Source organism: Oryx dammah, unplaced genomic scaffold, assembly GCF_014754425.2.
Source record: "Oryx dammah isolate SB20612 unplaced genomic scaffold, SCBI_Odam_1.1 HiC_scaffold_14, whole genome shotgun sequence".
Taxonomy (NCBI): Eukaryota; Metazoa; Chordata; class Mammalia; order Artiodactyla; family Bovidae; genus Oryx; species Oryx dammah.
Window position 1 is genome coordinate 4,916,851 of NW_024070198.1, and position 25,046 is coordinate 4,941,896.

Sequence of the window (25,046 nt, forward strand, 5' to 3'; positions counted from 1 at the left end):
ATGAGATAGAGCTATGCAGTACAAAATGCACAGTATTTGATAATGAGATGTCATAATTTCTATTTCAATTAATTGTTTTAGATTATATTAATTCTCATAACACTCCTTTGAAGAATAGCCACTCAAAATTTACTTATTTTATTTCATGCAAAGTTATTTAATATGACTTAAAATTTACAATTGCAAAAGGCTTATTATTGCATCAACAATTCTATTATCATTTAGAGATTGTATTCTAATATTGAAGAGCCCTTTGCAGTTGCTTTACAGTTACTAAACTTTCACTTCTGTTTGGGGTTTGGAGTATGCTTAGCTTTAAACCTCAGTTGCTTGCATTCATCTATTCTAACATGAATTAATCCCTCAAATATTTATTAAGTAATTTTATGTAGGTATTATACTAAGAATTGAGACACAGATTTTTATTTCTTTCATAACTCTAAGCAAATTATAATCCATAAGCCAAGGTTATCTCATTTGTAGGATGGAACCAATGATATTTATTTATAAGAACATTAGAATTAAATGCAGTAATCTATATCTATCTATACATGGTGCTTCTATATGTATTATAGATATATAATATATAGCTTGAATTTAAAAATATACAATATAAGCTATCACTCAATTATGTTTAATGAAAACTTTTTTTAAATTTTAGAGTTCAAAATCTATTAAATAAATGATAATACAAGAAAATTCAGTATTTATGTAATGTGAATTTTCTGTTGTAATGTAATATTGTTATTTCTACTGATACAAAGTAATTTTATGCTCATTTAGAATTAAGAGTATCATTAAACTATTATAAATTTCTTTTCATGTTCTAGACTTTTGTACTACTTTATCATTATCTTTTTACTTTTCTCTCTAAAGAAAAACCAATATTTGGTTCGAAATATGCCATAGTTCTTTAACTGTCTCTTCTAAAAAATTATAACAGAGAGTACTATGTGAATTCCTCTGTTTTTAATTTTGTTTAGGCAGCAGATCCTGATGCTGGAATAAATGGCCAGGTGCACTACAGCTTGGGTAACTTCAACAATCTTTTTCGCATCACATCCAATGGAAGTATTTACACAGCTGTGAAGCTTAACAGAGAAGTCAGGGACTACTATGAACTTGTTGTTGTGGCAACTGATGGAGCAGTACATCCTCGTCATTCAACTCTTACTCTGGCCATCAAGGTTTTGGATATTGATGATAACAGTCCTGTGTTCACCAATTCAACATATACTGTCGTTGTTGAAGAGAACCTGCCAGCTGGGACCACTTTCCTTCAAATAGAGGTGTGTGGATGGAGTAGTTGTATCATGAATTCTGTATAAAATTTGGTATTTGTATAGGTCTGCCAGACTTTAGTAAAATGCACACACACACACACACAGTTCAATTTCAAATGAATGATAACTAAATTTTAATATATGTATTTCTCAAATATTACATACTCTGTTTTACCTAACTAGCCTGTTTTAGAGAGAGAAGGGAGAAAACTTGCCATTGTAAGAAATTGAATAACACTTCTGAATAAACTTATTATCAATTCACAAAAGTAATGAATGTCAAATATTTATTATAACAATTGACAGTACACTAGACTATTTAAAAAAACTTAATAATCCCTCACCTTGTACCTCTAAAGTTACTCAGTATTAAATTTTTATGTGTATTATGTTACATTTATGTTTCTGCTCACACAAATATCAAATAACTATTTACACAGTCTAAATATACATGTATCCAGGTATGTACATATATACACATGCATTGTTGCTGTTTAGTCACTAAGTCATGTCTGACTTTTTGTGACCCCATGGACTATAGCCTGCCAGGCTCTTCTATTCATGAGATTTCTCACACAAGAATATTGGAGTAGGTTGCTTTTTCCTTCTCCAGGAATTCCTCCCAACCTAGGGATTAAACCCTGTCTCTTTATTGACAGATATATTCTTTACCACTGAGCCACCTGGGAAGCCCATATACGTGCATACACATATAGAAATGTATAGAATCACCCTGTATCTTACAGAAATAGATTGATATACTTACTATTTTGTAATATTTGTTCACTTTCTATATATAACTGGCATACTTCCAGAAATCTGTTTCTCCTTTTTATTAGTGTCCTTAGATCTAAGCTTCTGTCTTTTAGTTCTCAAATTATTACCAGAAACTCTGGATATTCAGATTCAGTAAGTTAGATTGGCCTAGAAATCTCCAGTTAAGCACCAACCCTTTAATTCTGACATAGGTGTTCTATGAAGTATATTTTGGAAGAAAAAAATATATATAACTCTTTCTCAACCTGCAATCTACAATTTGAATTGTGTTAGCATGAATTTCAAGAGCTTGTGTTTTTCCATGATTCAACCTGATATATGTTTACTTAGTTCAGTTCAGTTCAGTCTCAGTCGTGTCTGACTCTTTGCAGCACCATGGTCTGTAGCCTGCCAGGCTCTGCAGTCCATGGGATTCTCCAGGCAAGAACACTGGAGTGGGTTGCCATTGCCTCCTGCAGAGAAAATCTTGCTGACCCAGGGACTGAACCCATGTTTCTTATGTCTCCCACATTGGCAGATGGGTTCTCTACTAGTGTCATCTGAGAAGAAACATTACTAAATCTACAAAAGGGAGATGCTACCAGGGAGAAGGCTGTTATTTCTCCATTTATTCCTCTATTCATTCATTCAACAAGCTTACTGAATGCCAAGTCCTCTGCTAGAGGCCAAGGATTCAAACATCTACAAGATTTCTTGCCTTCATCGAATTTTCAGTCTCGTGCAGCAAGCATACTGCTGCTGCTGCTAAGTTGCTTCAGTCGTGTCCGACTTTGTGCGACCCCGTAGACGGCAACCCGCCAGGCTCCCTTGTCCCTGGGATTCTCCAGGCAAGAGTACTGGAGTGGGTTGCTATTTCCTTCTCCAGTGCATGAAAGTGAAAAGTGAAAGTGAAGTCGCTCAGTTGTGCCTGATTTTTAGCGACCCCTTGGACTGCAGCCTACCAGGCTCCTCCATCCGTGGGATTTTCCAGGCAAGAGTACTGGAGTGGGTTGCCATTGCCTTCTCCGAGAATGTTTTATTGGGAAAGCTTATTTCTAAGCTGTGAACTGAGGAACAAATAAGAGTTATTCAAGGGGGAAAAAGAATATTCAAGGCAGTGGAAAAACCTGCTCAAAATCCTGGAGGAGAGGAAAGAGTAAGGGCTAGAAAATATATGTGTCCGCACCATGTTAAGAAGATTGGAGCTAATCCAAAATGAAATGGCAAAGAAGAGTTTTTAGGTAGGAAGGTGACATCATAAAATCTGTGCTTTAACAATATCTTTCCCATTGTGATGGTGATAATTGTTTGGAGGGGGCCAAGACTGAAGTTCACTTAGGTGTTTGCTGTAATGCATATACATTCTAGCAAAACCCGACCTTCCCCACTCTATCTATCTTTGCTTCATTCCATTTCCTACCAGAGTAGGAATTTCTAATCTCTACTACTGAGTGAAATAATCATCTATAAAGTTTCCATTGAAACCTGCTTTTTCAGTTGTTTTTGTTTGTTTGTTCTCTCTCTGTGTGTGTGTGTTTTGTTTTAATGACTGGGAGATAATTTTTTGGAAATGAGAATTAAAAAAATATTGGAATATAGTTGATTTACAATGTTGTATTAGTTTCTGCTATACAGTAAAGTGAATCAGTTATACACATACATATATCCAACTCCTTCTTGATTCTTTTCCCATGTAGGTGATTATAGATATTAAGAATAATTCTCAGTGCTATACAATAGGTCTTTATTAGTTATTTATTTTATATATAATGGTGTATATACATCAATGCCAATCTCTCCATTTACCCCTTCCCATCCTTTGCCAACTGGTAACAACTATAAGTTTGTTTACTATATCCATGATTCTATTTCTGTTTTGTAAATAAGTTCATTTGTACCATTCTTTAAAAAATTCCACATGTAAGAAGTATATGATATTTGTCTTGCCCTAACTCACTTCACTCAGCATGGCAATCTCTAGGACCATACACATTTCTCTTTTATTTTGGCATTTTCTTTGAGAACCTCCTATCTGGAGGGTAGGTATTTTGTCTTTATTCATCTTGTGAATATTTAGGATATTATTTTTCATTGTTATACAATCAACAGAAAATAATAAACTATCATTTACAACAATATTTACTTTTTGCTCTTTTTTATTTTAATTTTTTTAACTTTAAACTTTTTATTTTGTATTGGGATATAGCTGATTAACAATGTTGTGGTAGTTTCAGGTGAACAGCAAAAGGACTCAGCCATAAATATACATGTATCCACCCTCCCCTAAACCCCCTCCCATCAAGGCTGGGCACATAACTTTGAGCAGAGTTCCATGTGCTATACAATAGGTCTTAGTTGGTTATTAAATACAACAGTGTGTACTTGACCTTCCCAAAGTCCCTAACTACCCCTTCCCCATGGCAACCATAAGTTCACTTTCTAAGTTTGTGAGTCTCTTTCTGTTTTATAAGTTCATTTGTATCATTTATTTTTAGATTTCACATATAAGGGATGACAATATTTCTTTACTGTAGTATGATTCCATTCATCAGTGATATTTCAGATAAAATAGATATAGTAACAAGATCAACAATGACAAAATCTCTTGAGTCTCGGTATTTGACTCGATCTCTTTCTTTCTCTCCCTCTCCCTCTATCTGATAAAATTACTTTAAAAAATACTTATCTCTGAAACATAAATTTTGATCATCATTCATTTCATGTTGTTCTAGGTACTGACACATGACCTCCATCAGTCCTGCATTTCTTTATTTTGAAAATAGCAGTGATATAACCATTCTTCTTCTTAACGTGTTACAGGCCAAAGATGTTGACCTCGGAGCAAATGTGTCTTACCGGATAAGAAGTCCAGAAGTGAAGCACTTTTTTGCCCTACATCCATTTACAGGAGAACTCTCCCTTTTAAGGAGTTTGGACTATGAGTCATTTCCAGACCAAGAAGCAAGTATCACTTTTCTAGTGGAGGCCTTTGATATTTATGGAACAATGCCACCTGGTATTGCTACTGTCACAGTACTAGTAAAGGTAAGGAATGTAGATGACTTCTGGCTGCCTATTTTGTTTTCTCTACCTGTAGTTTCTGTTTTGTTTTGTATTTTTTAAATCTATACTGTAGTATAATATTTTGGTGCAGCAATCCATAATTATAAATGGTACCAAAGCCAGAATATAAATTTTAAAATTAAAGTGTTAACAAAGACTTGAGAAATAACTGAATTATTTAACTACTTATAAAAGATAAATTTGAAAGAACCACTAAATAAGAGTTCAAATACTGTTGCTCCCTAGGTCCACCATTAGCTCTGTGACTTCAATCATGTCATAATTTCTCTAGATTACACAATAGTCCACATTCCATAGCACCAGAGATAATAACTTCATCCAAACCCTTCAATTTAAAATAATAAATAAAAAGAGTAAGAGTTCTAAGGCTCTCAGAGATAGTTTGTTTAGCTTAGTTTGGAACCCAATATTCTTCAGTGAAATTAGCTTTGGAATCAGATGGAACTGGGGGTAACTTATGGCTCAACCCTTTTCAAGTTCTATGACCTTGGGAACTCTCTTAGACTCTCTAGGTTTACCATCTAATTTAATCAAATACCCTGTACCAACTGATTGCCTGGAAGTGTACATCATCCTCAACCTTTAGGGTTTCTTGTGATTTTTAAAATATGGGTTTAAAATAAGACATGAGGAAAGATTTATTATTTCTCAAATATTAGTGTATATAGCAGTCACATGAACTAAATAGTAAACTTTCATGTCCCTCTGCTCCTTCCCAGAAAACACCTTTCCCAGAAGAACATCTAAACATACATAGATGATTCTTACACAGGTTGTGTGAGTATCAGATGTTGAAAAATGTACTTCAGTTACAAATATACACACAAATGATCCTCAAATTGCTTTACTAAAGGTGCTAGTATTTAAAAATGACTTCAAATGACCTTTATATCTTTGATGACATAAAAAAGTGCTTTTATAAACATATTATGTATTTTTTTTGGTCAGGGGAAAATGTACAAATTTGAAACTATGATCTTCACTTATTTTCTCTGGTACCTTCTCTCTCAAGTTAGATGTAGTTGATAATGGAGAGTTATGATCCATCATAAACTCCAGCTTGGTTGATGTAATTTCAGTTTATTTATTTATTTTTCATTGTTTATTTCTTTTTTATTTTTTAAAATATAAATTTATTTATTTTAATTGGAGGTTAATCACTTTAAAATATTGTATTGGTTTTGCCATACATCAACATGAATCCACCACAGGTATACACATGTTCCCCATCCTGAACCTCCCTCTCTCCTCCCTCCTCGTACCATTCCTCTGGGTTGTCTCAGTGCACCAGCCCCAAGCATCCAGTATCATGCATCGAACCTGGACTGGTGATTCATTTCATATATGATATTATACATGTTTCAATGCCATTCTACCAAATCATTCCACCCTCGTCCTCTCCCACAGAGTTCAAAATACTGTTCTATACACCTGTGTCTCTTTTGCTGTCTCACATACAGGGTTATCATTACCATCTTTCTAAATCCCATATATATGCGTTAGTATACTGTATTGGTGTTTTTCTTTTTTGGCTTACTTCACTCTGTATAATAGGCTCCAGTTTCACCCACCTCATTAGAACTGATTGAAATGTCTTCTTTTTAATCACTGAGTAATACTCCATTGTGTATATGTACCACAGCTTTCTTATCCATTCATCTGCTAATGGACATCTAGGTTGCTTCCATGTCTTGGCTATTATAAACAGTGCTGAGATGAACACTGGGGTACACGTGTCTCTTTCAATTCTGGTTTCCTTGGTGTGTATGCCCAGCAGTGGGATTGCTGGGTCATAAGGCAGTTCTATTTCCAGCTTTTTAAGGAACCTCCATACTGTTCTCCATAGTGGCTGTACTAGTTTGAATTCCCACCAACAGTGTAAGAGGGTTCCCTTTTCTCCACACCTTCTCCAGCATTTATTGCTTGTAGACTTTTGGATCGCAGCCATTCTGACTGGTGTGAAATGGTACCTCATTGTGGTTTTGATGTGCATTTCTCTGATAATGAGTGATGTTGAGCATCTTTTCATGTGTTTGATAGCCATCTGTATGTCTTCTTTGGAGAAATGTCTGTTTAGTTCTTCCACACATTTTTTGATTGGGTCGTTTATTTTTCTGGAATTGAGCTGCAGGAGTTGCTTGTATATTTTTGAGATTAGTTGTTTATCAGTTGCTTCATTTGCTATTATTTACTCCCATTCTGAAAGCTGTCTTTTCACCTTGCTTATAGTTTCCTTTGTTGTGCAGAAGCTTTTAATTTTAATTAGGTCCCATTTGTTTATTTTTGCTTTTATTTCCAATATTCTGGGAGGTGGGTCTTAGAGTATCCTTCTGTGATTTATGTCAGAGAGTGTTTTGCCTATGTTCTCCTCTAGCAATTTTATAGTTTCTGGTCTTACATTTAGATCTTTAATCTACTTTGAGTTTATTTTTGTGTATAGTGTTAGAAAGTGTTCAAGTTTCATTCTTTCACAAGTGGTTGTTCCGTTTTCCCAGCACCACTTGTTAAAGAGATTGTCTTTAATCCATTGTATATTCTTGCCTCCTTTGTCAAAGATAAGGTGTCCATAGGTGCGTGGACTCATCTCTGGGCTTTGTATTTTGTTCCATTGATCTATATTTCTATCTTTGTGCAAGTACCATACTGTCTTGATGACTGTGGTTTTGTAGTAGAGCCTGAAGTCAGGCAGGTTGATTCCTCCAGTTCCATTCTTCTTTCTCAAGATTGCTTTGGCTGTTCGAGGTTTTTTGCATTTCCATACACACTGTGAAATTGTTTGTTCTAGCTCTGTGAAAAATACCATTGGTAGCTTGATAGAGATTGCATTGAAAAAAAAATAACCTACAGCCCAGGTTACTGTACCCAGCAAGGATCTCATTCAAATATGAAGGAGAAATCAAAAGCTTTAGAGACAAACAAAAGCTGAGAGAATTCAGCACCACCAAACCAGCTCTCCATCAAATGCTAAAGGATATTCTCTAGACAGGAAACACAAAAAGGGTGTATAAACTTGAACCCAAAACAATAAAGTAAATGGCAACAGGATCATACTTATCAATAATTACCTTAAACATAAATGGGTTGAATGCCCCAAACAAAAGACAAACACTGGATGAATGGATACAAAAACAAGACCCCTATATATATTGTCTACAAGAGACTCACCTCAAAACAGGGAACACATACAGACTGAAAGTGAAGGGCTAGAAAAAGATATTCCACGCAAATAGAGACCAAAAGAAAGCAGGAGTAGCAATACTCATATCCGATAAAATAGACTTTAAGACAAAAACTGAGAAAAGAGACAAAGAAGGACACTACATAATGATCAAAGGATCAATCCAAGAAGAAGATATAACACTTATATATGCACCCAACATAGGAGCACTGCAGTATGTAAGACAAATGCTAACAAGTATGAAAGGGGAAATTAATAATAACACAATAATAGTGGGAGACTTTAATATCCAACTCACACCTATGGATAGATTAACTAAACAGAAAATTAACAAGGAAACACAAACTTTAATGATACAATAGACCAGTTACACCTAATTGATATCTATAGGACATTTCACCCCCAAACAATGAATTTCACCTTTTTCTCAAGTGCACACAGAACCTACTCTAGGATAGGTCACATCCTGGGCCATAAATCTAGCCTTGGTAAATTATTTTTAAAAATGAAATCATTCCAAGAATCTTTTATGACCACAACGCAGTAAGAGTAGACCTCAATTACAGAAGAAAAACTATTAAAAATTCCAAGATATGGAGGCTGAACAACACGCTGCTGAATAACCAACAAATTACAGAAGAAATAAAAATATGCACAGAAATGAATGAAAATGAAAATACAACAACCCCAAACCTGTGAGACACTGTAAAAGCAGTGCTAAGGGAAAAGTTCATAGCAATACAGGCATACCTCAAGAAACAAGAAAAAAAGTCAAATAAATAACCTAAGTCTACACTTAAAGCAACTAGAAAAGGAAGAAATGAAGAACCCTATGGTTAATAGAAGGAAAGAAATTTTAAAAATTAGGGCAGAAATAAATGCAAAAGAAACAAAAGAGACCATAGCAAAAATCAATAAATCCAAAAGCTGGTTCATTGGAAAGCTAAATAAAATTGACAAACCATTAGCCAGACTCATCAAGAAACAAAGGGAGAAAAACAAATCAATAAAATTAGAAGTGAAAATGGAGAGATCACAACAGACAACACAGAAATACAAAAGATCATTAAGAGACTACTATCAGCAATTATATGCCAGTAAAATGGACAACGTGGAAGAAATGGACAAATTCTTAGAAAAGCACAACTCTCCAAAACTGAACCAGGAGGAAATACAAAATCTTAACAGACCCATCAGGAGCACAGAAATTGAAACTGTAATCAGAAATCTTCCAGCAAACAAAAGCCCAAGTCCAGACAGCTTCACAGCTGAATTCTACCAAAAATTTAAAGAAGAGCTAACACTTATCCTCCTCAAACTCTTCCAGAAAATTTCAGAGGAAGGTAAACTTCCAGACTCATTCTATGAGGCCACCATCACCTTAATACCAAAACCTGACAAAGATGTCACACAAAAAGAAAACTACAGGCCAATATCACTGACGAACATAGATGCAAAAATCCTTAACAAAATTCTAGCAATCAGATTCCAACAACACATTAAAAAGATCATACACCATGACCAAGGAGACTTTATCCCAAGGATGCAAGTATTCTTCAATATCTGCAAATCAAACAATGTAATACACCACATTAACAAATTGAAAAATAAAAGCCATATGATTATCTCAATAGATGCAGAGACAACCTTTGACAAAATTCAACATCCATTTATGATAAAAACTCTCCACAAAGCAGGAATAGAAGGAACATACCTCAACATAATAAAAGCTATATATGACAAACCCACAGCAAACATTATTCTCAATGGTGAAAAATTGAAAGCATTTCCCCAAAAGTCAGGAAGGAGACAAGGGTGCCCACTTTCACCACTACTATTCAGCATAGTTTGGGAAGTTTTGGCCACAGCAATCAGAGCAGAAAAAGAAATAAAAGGAATCCAAATTGGAAAAGAAGAAGTAAAACTCTCACTCACTGTTTGCAGATGACATGATCCTCTACATAGAAAACCCTAAATACTCCACCAGAAAATTACTAATGCTAATCAATGAATATAGTAAAGTTGCAAGATATAAAATCAACACACAGAAATCCCTTGCATTCCTATACACTAATAATGAGAAAATAGAAAGAGAAATTAAGGAAACAATTCCATTCACCATTGCAACGAAAAGAATAAAATACTTAGGAATATATCCACCTAAAGAAACTAAAGACCTATATATAGAAAACTATAAAACACTGGTGAAAGAAATCAAAGAGGACACTAATAGATGGAGAAATATACTGTGTTCATGGATCGGAAGAATCAATATAGTGAAAATGAGTATACTACCCAAAGCAATCTATAGATTCAATGTAATTTCAGTTTAGATATATTTGCTTGATTTTCTTTTCTTTCTTTCTTTCTTTCTTTCTTTTTTTTTTTTTTTTTTGATGGAAGTCTTTGGTATCAAAATGGGGCTTCCCTTGTAGCTCAGTCAGTAAAGAATCTGCCTGCAGTGCAGGAGACCCGGATTTGATCCCTGGGTTGGGAAGATCCCCTGGAGAAGGAAACGGCAACCCACTCCAGTATCCTTGCCTGGAAAATCTCATGGACAGAGGAGCCTGGTGGGCTGCAGTCCATGGGGTCGCAAAGAATAGGGCATGAGTGAGCGACTGACACTATTGATTTGGAAGAATCAATATAGTGAAAATGAGTATACTACCCCAAAGCAATCTATAGATTCAATATAATTTCAGTTTAGCTATATTTGCTTGGATTTTCTTTTTTTCTATAGAAGTCTTTGGTATCAAAATGAGTCCAAAACTATCATCTGAACAAGCAAGATGTGCACTCAATAAGCCTCGTTCTCTGTTTGGGACTCACGTCTCTTAAAATGTCTTCCACATTCTCTGACCACTCCTTTATTTTAATACATGGGATTCACTCAAGGAGTCAAAATCAGAAGGTGGGAATGTTGCTCACTAATGGGCTCTTCTTTCTTCAGACACAGAAGAGTATTGATCTAATTTTTATTGCCTCACTTGCTCTCTTATTTAGAGAAGTCAAACAATTTCATTGGTCAAGACTTCCTTACTTATACAGAGTTACTTCTGGATAATTGTACATTGAAAACAAAACAATATTTAATTCTAGACATTTTTCAGTGACACTTTGTTTTCTTATTCAAGGTTATTTATTTATTTTTAAATATAAATTTATTTATTTTAATTGGAGGTTAATTGCTTTACAATATTGTATTGGTTTTGCCATACATCAACATGAATCTGCCACAGGTATACATTGTTCCCCATCCTGAACCCCTCTCCCTCCTCCTTCCCCGTATCATCCCTCTGGGTTGTCCCAGTGCACCAGCCCCAAGCATCCAGTATCATGCATTGAACCTGGACTGGCGATTCGTTTCATATATGATATTATACACGTTTCAGTGCCATTCTCCCAAATCATCCCACCCTCACCCTCTCTCACAGAGTCCAAAAGACTGTTCTATATGTCTGTGTCTCTTTTGCTGTCTCGCATACAGGGTTATCATTACCGTCTTTCTAAATTCCATATATATATGCGTTAGTATACTGTATTGGTGTTTTTCTTTCTGGCTTACTTTACTCTGTATAATAGGGTCCAAGGTTATTTAAGCATGATCAAGTTTGTTGAACATTTCTCCAAATTCAGACTGACATGTGTTTTCCTTTCACCTAATTACTCAGGATAAGATTATCACAAAGAGAATTTTAAAACTGTATTGTATACTATTGGGGCCCATTAAAGTATCATACTTGTTTGTTTTGAAGGGAAGAGTGAAGTATTTCTCATTTCTCTACAAATGTAAACCTTTCCCAAGCTTGCAAATTTTCTGCTATCAGTCTGTTTGCTTGCAGTGCTGACAAGCTATTTAGCTGATAACATAATTGCATGGTATTTGCCAAGAGATATTTCTACACAAAATAGTTACCATGGGGAAACCATCTTGAAGTCATCTCTGAAAATGAGCAAAAACATAATTTCTTTTGTAAAGAAAAGGGAAAAAAGATTCAGTATTTAATATCTAATCCATCAAATTTATTTAAGATTGGAGTGATAATGGAAAAAATAAATATTTCAAAGGAAAAATATTTTCAGAATAGAAGGAAAATGGAATTTTATCACAGTCACCTGCAAAGAGCTTTCATAGTGTCAAATTTCAAGGATCCAAAACAAAACTAATCATGATCATTTGAACAATATGTATATTTGTTACAAAGGCTTTGCAAAATATTGCTGAAACAAGGTCTTTTGGTTGTACATATGTTGAATAAGAATTGAATCTGTGACCATAGTGAATTATAGGATATGGGTAAATCTCTGAAAAATAGAAATAAAATTCTAAATAATTTTAAACATAAAATCCTGAGAAAAACATGCCCTTACAAACTGAGTTATAATAATATAATATAGAAAATACATGGAAATAAAAGATCTGTTTTCTATAGTAAGCAAAAAGCTGAATACAAGCCAGAAAAGTTGAAATACTTCAATGCATATAGAATTCTGGATAACTTTTAAAAGAATTTAAAGAAATTGTCCAGGATAAACAGATGACTTAAGTCATTTTCTGATTGTAGTTTTAAATAGAATGTCTTGCACACAAGTAGAAGAGAGAGTGAAGGAGATTCTTCTATGAAGGGAAGAGACTGTATTCACCCCTGGTGTGTTTACCTATAAAAGAGGGTATAGGGCATGGGACTGGGTAGGGAGAGATGGAAGGACCAGAAATGAATGACCATCTACAAGGGCTGAAGTTATTAGGAAATTCAGTGAGTCTTGGAATATAAAGCTAGCATGTTCCTGTTTCAGAGTGATTTCTTCCTCTGAGAAGGAAAGAAATGTTCTTATCCCAAAATAATATAGGAAAGAGGATAGATAGAAACTCAATGCCCAGTGCAAAGGTGGCATTTGCTAAAAGATGGATACCTGACAGGCAATGAATTGTCACTGATAGTCTCTGGTGACTGTATTAATAGACTCCTTGTTTTGACTTGGTCAAAAGAGCTGTGACATGAGGGACTAGGAGGTAGTTCAGGATTCAAACAAATCAGAAACTCTGAACATTTCACTGTTTACAACTTCTTTCTTTCTGTTGCTCTGGAGTGAGGAGATTGAGTAAAAGATAACTTCAATGGACCAGCGTGGTCTAATAGATTGATCTTCAGATAGCTCCAAAACTTTGTTCATAGTGATTCTAGTGGAGGTGATGGAAACCCAGCTGAGCTATTTCAAATCCTAAGACGTGATGCTGTGAAAGTGATGCACTCCATATGCCAGCAAATTTGGAAAATCGGCAGTGGTCTCAGGACTGGAAAAGGTAAGTTTTCAATCCAATCCCAAAGAAAGTCAATGCCAAAGAATGTTCAAACCACCACACAACTGCACTCATCTCACATACTAGCAAAGTAATGCTCAAAATCCTCCAAGCTAGGCTTCAACAGTATGTGAACTGAGAAATTTCAGATGTTCAAGTTGGATTTAGAAAAGGCAGAGGAACCAGAAATCAAATTGCCAACATCCATGGATCATAGAAAAAACAAGAGAATTCCAGGAAAACATCTACTTCTGCTTCATTGAGTATGCTAAAGCCTTTAACTGTATGGATCAAAACAAATTGTTGAAAATTCTTAAAGAGATGGGAATACCAGACCACCTTACCAGCCTCCTGAGAAATCTGTATGCTTGTTAAGAAGCAACAGTTAGAACCAGACATGGAACAACAGAGTGGTTCAAAACTGGGAAAGGTGTACATCAAGGCTGTATATATCACTCTGCTTATTTAATTTACATGTAGGGTTCATCATGTGAAATGCCAGGTGGGATGAAGCACAATCTGAAATCAAGATTGCCAGGAGAAATATCAATAACCTCAGATATGCAGATGGCACCACCCTCATGGCAGCAAGTGAAGAGGAACTAAAGAGCCTCCTGATGAAAGTGAAAGAGCAGAGTGAAAAAGCTGGCTTAAAACTCAACATTCGAAAAACTAACATCATGATATCTGGTCCCATCACTTCATGGCAAATAAATGTAGAAACAATGCAAACAGTGACAGACTTTGATTTCTTGGGCTCCAAAATCACTGCAGACAGTGACTTCAGCCATTAAAGTAAAAGATGCTTGCTCCTTGGAAGAAAAGCTATGACCAACTAGACAGCATATTAAAAAGCAGAGAAATTACTTTTCCAACAAAGGTCTGTCTAGTCAAAGCTATGGTTTTTCCAGTAGTTATGTATGGATGTGAGAGTTGGACTATAAAGAAAACTGAGCGCTGAAGAATTGAACTGTAGTGTTGAACTGTAGTGTTGAAGAAGACTCTTGAGAGTCCTTTGGACTTCAGGAGATCAAACCAGTCAACCCTAAAGGAAATCAGTCCTGAATATTCATTGGAAGGACTGACACTGAAGCTGAAGCTCCAGTACTTTGGCTACCTGATGCGAAGAACTGACTAATTGAAAAAGACCCTGATGCTGGGAAAGATTGAAGGCAGGAGGAGAAGGGGACGATAGAGGATGAAATGGTTGGATGGCATCACTGACTCAATGGGCATGAGTTTGAGCAACCTCCAGGAGATGGTGGTGGATGAGGAAACTTGGCATGCTGCAGTCCATGGTGTTGCAAAGAGTTGGATACGAATGAACAACTGAACTGACTGACAGGTGGCTCAGGGGTAAGGAATCTGCCTGCCAATGAAGGAGATGCAAGAGATGCTGGCTTAGGTCAATCCTTACTTCCTACCCTGGAGTAGGAAATGCAACCTACTCCAGTATTCTTGTCGGGAAAATTCCATGGACAGAGGAGCCTGGCAGGCTACAGTCCAGGGTGTCAGAATCAGACACAGCTAAGCAGAGCACAGCACAGCACATAGCTGATTTGCAGTATTGTTAATTGGGGTTGCAATTATATATATATATATAATTTTTCTAAATTATAATTTCTAAATTTATTATAGATTATTATGATACCAAATATAGTCCCTATGCTATACAGTAAATCCTTGTTGTTTATCTGTTTTATGTACAGTGGTGTTTATCTGTTAATTCCATGCTTCTAATTTATCCTTCTTCCTGCTTCCTGATTGGTCATTATTTTTTATAACCTTCTACTGTTCCTCTTGAGATTGGTTAGCCTGGATTAAATACCCTTTTAAGGACCATGACCTTCAAATGTTACCCTCTGTTCTATTCTGTACTATCAGATTCTTAACAGTATATTCTTTCTAATATATATGCACCTCCATGTTTAAAGAATATGAACACACCAAAGAGGGTGTGTCATGGGGCTGAATCAGATAATTTCTTAAACTGTCTGCCTATTCTGCTATTGTACAAATCTAAAAGTATGATATAATATATTTCTATTAAAAAACAAAACCAGAGGAAACAAAAATTATACAAGCCTAGAGACAAAGATAGCATCTTAAGTAGTAATAATTCATATATCTATGACTCTCTCTCATGGCTTTCCAAAAGTCACCCACTGATTTCTGGGACTCCCGAGAAAATGCTTTACTTATATAAACAATTGAGTAATTTTACCCTTCAGTGCTTATCACATTCTTTCCTGGCTGCCAAGGCAAATGAGACCAGGCTTGCTATTGCCATGTGTCAATGTGGGTAACAGATGCTGATAAGCCTTGTCTGTACTAGTTACTGCTAAACAATGTCACCATTTTCCAATTCCATCGTGACTATCAGCTGCTATCTCTATCCTGATGAATTGGCTGGTACATACAGGGGCAAGGACACTCTTGATATGCAAAATCCTCAATACATATTAATACTCAAAATTTAAATTCACCAAAGTCATATAGTACTCCAAACACTAATAATCTGTGCCTTCAATATATTGATGTCTCCATGGTCTTTCATGATCTATTTTATACAGCACTAGCCCCTCAAGATGGTGTCTTGAGGGGTGTCTGGCTGTCTCATATACAAAGATTAACATGGACATATTAGTTTGGGAAACCCCAGTATGTATAAAAATAAAGATTTCTGTACTGTAGGCCTTCGTATAGGAGCCTTGAATATTAATATATTAGTGTATGTTGTGAATATCAAGAAAATAAAATGTAATTTCCCACAATCTATCATGGCATTTCTTTTAATTTGTAAAGTTTCTGATAGAACTAATTTTCCAAAGAGTGCAATTTAGGAAAAACTTTATTAGGTTTTAGTGAAAACAACTATTTGTGGGGTTAAATACTGACAAAGTTGTTATTTAAAATATACAAATAAAACTGCTACAACTGTATTTTTTTTTTAAAAAGGCTTTATAAATAATTTTTTAAATTATCTTCAGGGAGATAGATTCAAATTATGCAATGTTTAGAAGCTTGCCAGATTGCCAAGATAAAAGTATAGTAACTAATTAGAAGAGTTCTTAAAACTGTAAAATATTTTTGGAAAGAGATGTTTAAAATTTTATGTGTGGAATTTTAATGAAAATCCTACTCAAGTCATTTTATATATACTTTTCCGATGACTTTGCCAGTTCCCCTTTTTCTCACCTCCAAGTATCAGAATGATGCCTTTAGAATCTGATGTGAGAAGAAAAATGTGAGGAAGTGTTAGTCGCTCAGTCGTGTCTGACTCTTTGTTCTCCTCTGTCCATGGGATTTCCCAGGCAAGAATATTGGAGTGGGTTGCTATCCCTTCCTCCAAGGGATCTTCCCAACCCAGGGGATCAAACCTGGGTCTCTTGAATTGCAGGCAAATTCTTTACCATCTGAACCACCAGGGAAGCTCAGGATCTGGCATACCAGAATTAAATATTAGGTCACTCTTTTATTAGCTGGATAATTATGAACAACTTAATTTCTCTAAGCTTCAGCTTCTTATTATAAATTAGAAATAATAATAATAGCTGACATATATTTTAGACAAACTAATTGAAATGATAAATTTAACACACTTAGCATAATGTCTGATATACAGTGAAAAATAAACCATACATACACACATACACATATATAATTATGATGCAGTTTTTAGAAAGTCTGAGAGAGGGTGGTATGATTAGAATCTTCTCATAGATTCAAGCTCAAAATAGACACATATTCTCCCAATTGGTTTGCCTTGGAACTGAACTGAGATCAATCCTTGCCCACAGTAGTAGACATAATGGTCATCTGAATCAAACTCACCCATTCCCATCCATTTTAGTTCACTGATTCCTAAAATGTCAGTGTTCACTCTTACTGTCTCCTGTTTGATCACATCCAATTTACCTTGATTCATGGACCTAACATTCCAGGTTCCAACTCAATATTGTTCTTACAGCATCGAACTTTACTTTCACCACCAGACACATCCACAACTGGGTGTCGTTTCTGCTTTGGCTCAGCCTCTTCATTCTTTCTGAAGCTATTTTCCAGTCCTCCCCAGTGGCATATTGGACACCTACTGACCTAGGAAATTCATCTTTTAGTGTTATATCTTTTTGCCTTTTCATGCTGTTCATGGGGTTCTCAAGGCAAGAATACTGAATATACATGCTTATACTTTGGCCACTATATGCAAAGAGACCTTGGATGGAAAAGACCCTGATGCTGGGAAAGATTGAGAGCAGGAGGAGAAGGGGACAACAGAGGATGAGATGGTTGGATGGCATTGACTCAGTGGACATGAGTTTGAACTAACTCTGGGAGATAGTGAAAAACAAGGAAGTCTGGCATGCTGCAGGCCATGGGGTCGCAAAGAGTCGGACACAACTTAGCGACTGAACAACAGCTCCCAACTGACCACAGTGTCATGACTTGGAAAAAATTCAAGAAACTTATCAGCTGCCTCCCCTTACATTATCATTCCAGTTCAGAGAAGTTAGATGGGAGTGGAATTTTATATTAAATTAGTGGCTTGTCAACATTGCACAGTGTTAGTCTCTTCTAATTTAACCATCAATGTTGAAAGGCTGTTTTACCTGCTAACGTGCATAAGTAATGAAGCAGTTGCTCAGATAACAGAGATATATCCTATGTGAAACTTAAAATCCTTCGTATGTTTTCCATCACATCCTTATACTTCCCCCTTCATAGCATTCATCACACTTGATAATATTTATTTATTTGCTTTCGACACTAAATTGTAAGCTCGGTACCAGCAGCCACTTTATCTTTCTTGGTGGTAACATATCTCCAGAATCTAATGTACTACCTAATACAGGGGAAAGTGAAAGTGAAGTCTCTCAGTCATGTCTGACTCTTTGTGGCCCCCTGGACTGTAGCCTACCAGGCTCCTCCATCCATAGAATTTTCCAGGCAAGAGTGCTGGAGTGGGTTGCCATACAGGGGAGTTCCATCAATATTTGTGATACTGAGAACTATAGTGTACACTTTGCTTCTTGTGGCAAGTGTACCATGATTACCTTATATTGGGAATAATACTATCAACCAAGATTCTAGAAAAGTGTCAAACTTAAAAAGAAAAGAAAAGCAGAACAATTTTAGGCAGCTAACAACGAAACTTCCAGTATAGGTTTTTATCCCCACCCTCCCAACCTCACCAAAAATGGTTGACATAAGTTTGTGATTTGTGTTTAAGAGAACTCCATGCAAAATAGAAAAAGGAAGATGTGTTTGGTTGGAGATGGGGCCTTTTTGACCTTATGTGACAGAATCAAAGGAGAAGGGAGAGGGGTCAGAAAGAAACAAAGAAACCAAGGGGGCAGAAAATGCAGAAGGCATATAATGTAAGAAACAGCAACAAGAACAACAAAGAGAGTGTGTCTGGTTCTGGGAAACAGAACTAGTAACAGACAGAGGGAAAAAATCAACTGTGTCCTCTTGCCAAAGCAAAGGAGGCATCAGGTCCATAAGCCTTAAAGGATTTTAGAGGCAGGTAGCCGATGGTTCTAGTGCTAATGCTAGACAGTAATGGAGGAGTTTAACAGAAGTCATTCCACCCACTGGCACACACCACCTCACCACCTGATCTCGTTACAGAGTGTGCATAAGAGTTTGAGATGAGGACTGGCATTCTCTATATTATCACCATTTAACAAAGATGATGGAAGTATCACTGGTTAGTACTCTTCTATCAAGGCAAAGCCTCTTATCTAGAATAATTTTTAACCCATGATTCCAGACATCAAAAATTGTATCATCTCGCTTATCTTTAAAAAGAGAACCTGACATTAATTTGTAAGTTCACCAGCAATTTCCTATGTTCCTGTTTTACTCATTAGAAAAGATTGCTTAAAATCTACTCTGTGGTCTGCCAAAGCAGAAATGGCTTCTGTGATTATTTTAACTTGAATTTGGAAAATAAATAAACATATTTTCTCCTTTTAGATAGCTGTACATTCAGGTGCAGTTTCAGTTGCTTGATACATGGGAGCTAATTATGCTAACTCACATGACTTTTTTTTTTTTTCCTAAGAAGATCAAGGCTTCGTTCCAGCTGAGAACCATGGTAATATTCAGAATGCTCTTTAAAAACATGAAAAGAATTTTTTTGTTCAGAACAACAAAAATTATAATCACAGAAAGCAAACTGTTATAGGCCTTGATAAAATTGCTAACGAGGACAGAAAAGGACATTTTCTTTTTGTCAATCATGCCCTCTAGTGGAAGGATTGACAACAGAAAAGAGCTTGCTTTTGGAGAGCGGAGCTTATCCTTAATTTGCTGCATAGTAGAGCATTTGTCAGACACGACTGAGAGACTTCCCTTTCACTTTTCCCTTTCATGCATTGGAGAAGGAAATGGCAACCCACTCCAGTGTTCTTGCCTGGAGAATTCCAGGGATGGGGGAGCCTGGTGGGCTGCCGTCTATGGGGTCGCACAGAGTCGGACACGACTGAAGCAACTTAGCAGCAGCAGTAGCAGAGCATTTGCACAAAGGCAGATTTATATACCTTTTTCTTCAAACATCCCTGGAGCATAAATATAATAAACTATTGATTATTCTATTTGGTATTGTGCATTCCAATAAATTCTCTCATCTGAAATAACGGATTGTGCAAGAACTGTGTGCATTGGCTACACAATTTAGCCATGGTGAAGGATTGTAACCTCAAAATATGTACAGTATGCCAGAAAAAAGATATACAGCTACAGTGACAGCATTGATTCATTCTCCATTCTGTCAATGACAAGTAGACTAAAGGAGGGATACCAATTTACAAACTTAGGTTTCTGTATAATCAGTTTATGAAGCCAGATTATAAAAATGTCCACTGTGTGTTCAGTTAGGAGGTGAGTGACCTGGTGACTATTTTCCAAGACAACAAAATAGAAAAATATGTTACTGTATTCAGCACTGTTAGTAGCTGTATTGACATAATTAAGAAAAAGCATATTTTCCCCCTGTGATAGTTGAATTAACCCAAAACATGCCTGTAACATTAAGATTTTTAATATCCCCTTGGAGAATAAAGGAGAAAAAAATTCATAGGAATGTACTGACTTTATGTGATTTGGGAAACTCATGTACAGAAAAATCACAAAGTTGGATTGCTTTTCTAACCTTCAGAAACTATGATTTAGGGGGCACAAGAGGAGTTCCACCCCTTTGGTTACAAGATTCACTCAAAACAGTTAGCGCTCTTGAAAAGAGCAGGAAGAAATGTGCATGCAAATGTTTTATTTACCCCATGCCTGGAACCTGAAGATCAATACCTTCCGCTGTCCTCACTATGGAGAACAAGTGCTTCCTAGGTTTATTTACTTGTTCAGATTCTAAAGCTCATCTTATATAAAGGAAGTCTTCTTCATTGTAGAGGTTGTGAATACTGCATGTCAAAACAAGGAAATGATGTACTTTTTGAACATTTCTCAGTTTTGCTTATAGTTCAACATCTCCAACTTTTACGAGAGTCTGCAGGGTTTTTCAGATATACAACTCAGATGTTAGCTCTACTGTGAAAAGCAAGCTCAATTTGATTGCAGTTGTTTATGATCCAGTTGTCCTGACCTCTTTGCCAAAAAGGGTGTTTATAATCAGCTAATTTGTATATTTTCAGTTTACATGATGCAAAAAAAAATTTTGTGTCAGAACAAATGCCAAAGACTGTGTAGAATAATCAAGTGAGAAAAGAATGGCCTGGGGAATAAAATAACTAACACATTTAGTTTTGAGCTCAATCATGTTTGAGTCAGAGTATCCAAAACAATGCAGGGTATAATCATTTTTTTTAAAGTAAATCTGAGAAAGATCAATCCTCCAGGTTAATAATCATTATTTTTAAGAAAAAAGGATTTGCAATTCTCCATAAAACATTAAATTCAAGAGACCAGATTAATTTGTGGCTTTGCTAAACCAGTAGATTAGTTTGGCAGATGTCACTATGCTATCTTCAGAATCAGTAACTTCACCTGCCAAATGGTAGTTAAATGACAAATTCAAGAACTTTTTTTTTTTTTTTTTTCTGAGTCACTTCAGTATCTCCAGTGCCTAGCATTGGGTCACAAAAATGGGGGGAACCTCATAAATATCACCTAGTGAATAAACATGAATAACTCATATCACTGAATTGTGAAAATTAAAAAGATACATATAAATCACTTTGAAAAAATCTTTAAATAAATTAACATGATTTCTGACTAAGAACATATAATCCTATGTGTCGTTATTGTAGTGTGCTATAGGGAAAACATCTTTTAATCATTTTATGTTTGTAAAAATGTAAAATGGCATCAAAGGATATCTCACAATTTGCATTTGAAATGCTCTAATCATCCTATTATGCTAAATATATAAAGAATTTGCAATTGCAATGGAAACATTAAAGAGCTTTCTTTAAAAGCAACAACAAAACAATATATATGTGTGTGTGTGTGTGTGTGTGTATGCCATCTTCAACACCTGTCTCATAGAAGGGTATTTTTAATGAAATGTGTTCCTACTCTTAAAAGTTCAGAACTACATCATACCATTAGAAGCATCTTTAGAGAAAATTTCAAGCATCATACAATATCTGAAAGCTTTTTCTAGAGGCACATGGGTGGTGAGACAGGCTGTTTACTTGAGTGGAATGGGCTTCAGTAGAATGGGGTAGGCTTCATACTCCTTAATATTGTATAGGGTCTCTAGTAGTTTCTCTGGGGTGCCATTCTGAAGTGAGGGTAATGGAATTGAGAGGATGGAAGGCTGACAGTGGCAAGTGGGTTGTGTGATATGAAGAGGTGACCTGGTTTAAACAGAGCACTAAATTCTTCATTGTGTCTTACAGGATATGAATGATTACCCTCCAGTATTTAGTAAACGAATCTACAAAGGAATGGTGGCTCCCGATGCTGTCAAGGGTACACCTATAACGACTGTTTATGCTGAAGATGCAGACCCACCTGTAAGTTGAAGACATTGATTAATACTCTGAACTAAAGGGAGAAAATTTTAACACTTACAATTGACCCAGTTCCCAAGACAGCACAATGAGTCTGTGTGTTCCACTCTATCCACTCTCTCATATTTGATGCACTCTTGCCTGTTGCACACACAGGTATAGACCATATTTCAAGTGATTATTATTGAACTTAGATAATTAAGGATATGGTTTTTGTTTTACTGTGTTTCAATATTTAGTATTTGTCAGTTTATCTAATACTAATGATAATTATGTAATATATAAAGAATTATCTACATTTGCAATAAGTATAATTCAGTTTCTTTATTTGGAACTTCATAGGTTTAGTTTAGCCTAGATAAGTTTTATCCTTAAGTGTTTTCCATCTTATTTACATGTCATTAGCAAACACTAAATCAACATATAACAATATTACATTGAATGTGCTCATTTTGGTAAGCTAAAATTGTCTTGCTTTTAGAACATGTTTCATAGATTCTCATAGATGTCCTAAATTGCCTTTCAAGATAGAGGGTTTCTAATTAAATTATAGCAGAAGTGAGGTAAATTTTGCTTAATATCATTTCTTAATGTATTGAAGCGAGCATATAAAACTAATAGTACTTGTATAAAAATACTTTCTAGAAATAACGAGAGTATTTTACATAGTAATTATTTATTCTCATAATAGTTGGATGATGAAGATTTGAATTTTTTATCTTGGGTGAACTTGTAGTAAAAGTCAGTAGCTGATAAATTCTAGAAAAATGTTAAAAGTATTAAAATAAAACCAGTTTAGAAAAGTAAGAAAATAGAAAAAGACCTCAATTTTATAAGTGACTTAAAATGTCTGTTTTGTGTTGCTAATATAAGCAGTATTTATGTAATGCTATTTATTTAATAAAATATGAATAACAGTCATAACATTTTTCAGCTTCAGTTATGACAAGCTATATAGTCTTTTGTAACTGTGAGGTCTTAAGAAATAATAATGTTAACATGAAAGCAATGACCTTTCACTCAGAAGTCCCTTTTCTCAAATGTATTAAAATGTCCTTGAAATTGATTTATTGAATCTTGGGCAATATGATAGGCAAAACTTCAGAGCCTTGAACACACCAATAGAGATGGTGAATGTGAAATTGTGGTTTGTCTAAGTAAACTGTCAGAGGTACAAAATATTTTAAAATTAGGAATACAGTTCAATTCAATTCAAGATATGTGTTTTGAGCACCAGCTCCATAGTGATCACTGTGCTAACCAGGTTTTGCTCTCCAGAAACTGACAATCTCATAGGGAAAACTGAACTGCACATAGAAACTATAAAGCACTATGTAAATATAGGGGAGGAAGAATTTTCGTTACTTCCCTTCTAAGTTTTCTGGCTGATCTAATAATTAAATTGGCATAAGACAGATTAGCAAGAGGAAAACAAATTTAAATTTGTACATACAGGAGCTCATAAAAATATAATGCTTGAAGAAGTGACTAGAGCAGACAGCTTTTATTTTTTCTGACAAAATGATGGGTTTGGGCTTGGTGTAGTCATTTAGTAAAGAAGTAATGAGATTTGCTTACATGGCCTTGTCGTCCTTGAATTCCCTGTATCTGGCAGTAAGGTTTTCGCATTCTCTTGGTATAGAGAGGATACCTTTCACACAGAAGATTTATGTTCTGCTTTCCGGGAGACAAAATAGTAGACGTGTCCTTCTTACACTATCTCTTAAGTAACTTTAATTCAAAGTAATCAACATGCCCAAGTGACATATTTTGGGCAAAGTGCCCTGAACCCTCTCATAAGCAAATACAGCATCTTAAAATACTCATATTTCTAAGAAATGTTCATTAGCACAGAATTTAAGATAGTGTTAAGTTTCCTGACATTAATGATGAGATTCTAACAGTAGGCCTGCTGCTCACCTATGTGGGACAGTCTTATTGTGGGTGGCAAAATCCCTACTTCACTTTTGTCACTTGTGACCTTGCAGTGACTTTCAGTCACTGTGGTGATGTGAAAGAAGCTGTCTTGTTCTGTTGTCTCTTTTCTAAATAAGTCATATTACTTATATAAAGTATTTACATAGAGAGAAGTTCTCCTTTTCACTTCCTAAAACCTGTTTATGGAAATTTACCAGACTCAATTGCCATATTAAAGAAGCTCATAGGCTTGTATTCCCAATAGTATTTTTTTTTAACTTTTAATATCTAATTCTATCTTTTCAGTAGATGAAAGATGGATGCCAGTTGTCCAACTGGAATACTGAGCATGTGTCTTTCAGTTAGCAAATATATTATGAGATTGAGTTTTAATCCTTGAAACACTTTCAGCTATTGGCATAACCAGTATTCAGCATTGAATTTTCCATCATTGCTACAAATGGTGTCCCTTAAATTAGCATAGTTACAATTGGCTGTACCTACAACAATCTGAAATAAAAGCTAATTCCATGAAATTTTTTAGAAAATAT

The 25,046-nt window shown here is 35.4% G+C and overlaps 1 protein-coding gene across 8 annotated transcripts in view; it reads left to right on the top strand.

Annotated features, from left to right (window-relative positions):
* The window catches only part of PCDH15 (protocadherin related 15), an 874,191-nt gene that overhangs the window by 622,720 nt on the left and 226,425 nt on the right, over positions 1–25,046 (top strand). For all 8 annotated transcript variants that reach the window (XM_040254669.1, XM_040254668.1, XM_040254664.1 and 5 more), the window contains 3 exons: positions 988–1,289; positions 4,860–5,084; positions 22,465–22,581. In XM_040254669.1, coding sequence (XP_040110603.1) covers positions 988–1,289; positions 4,860–5,084; positions 22,465–22,581 — 644 coding nt within the window. The remainder of the gene's footprint in view (positions 1–987; positions 1,290–4,859; positions 5,085–22,464; positions 22,582–25,046) is intronic.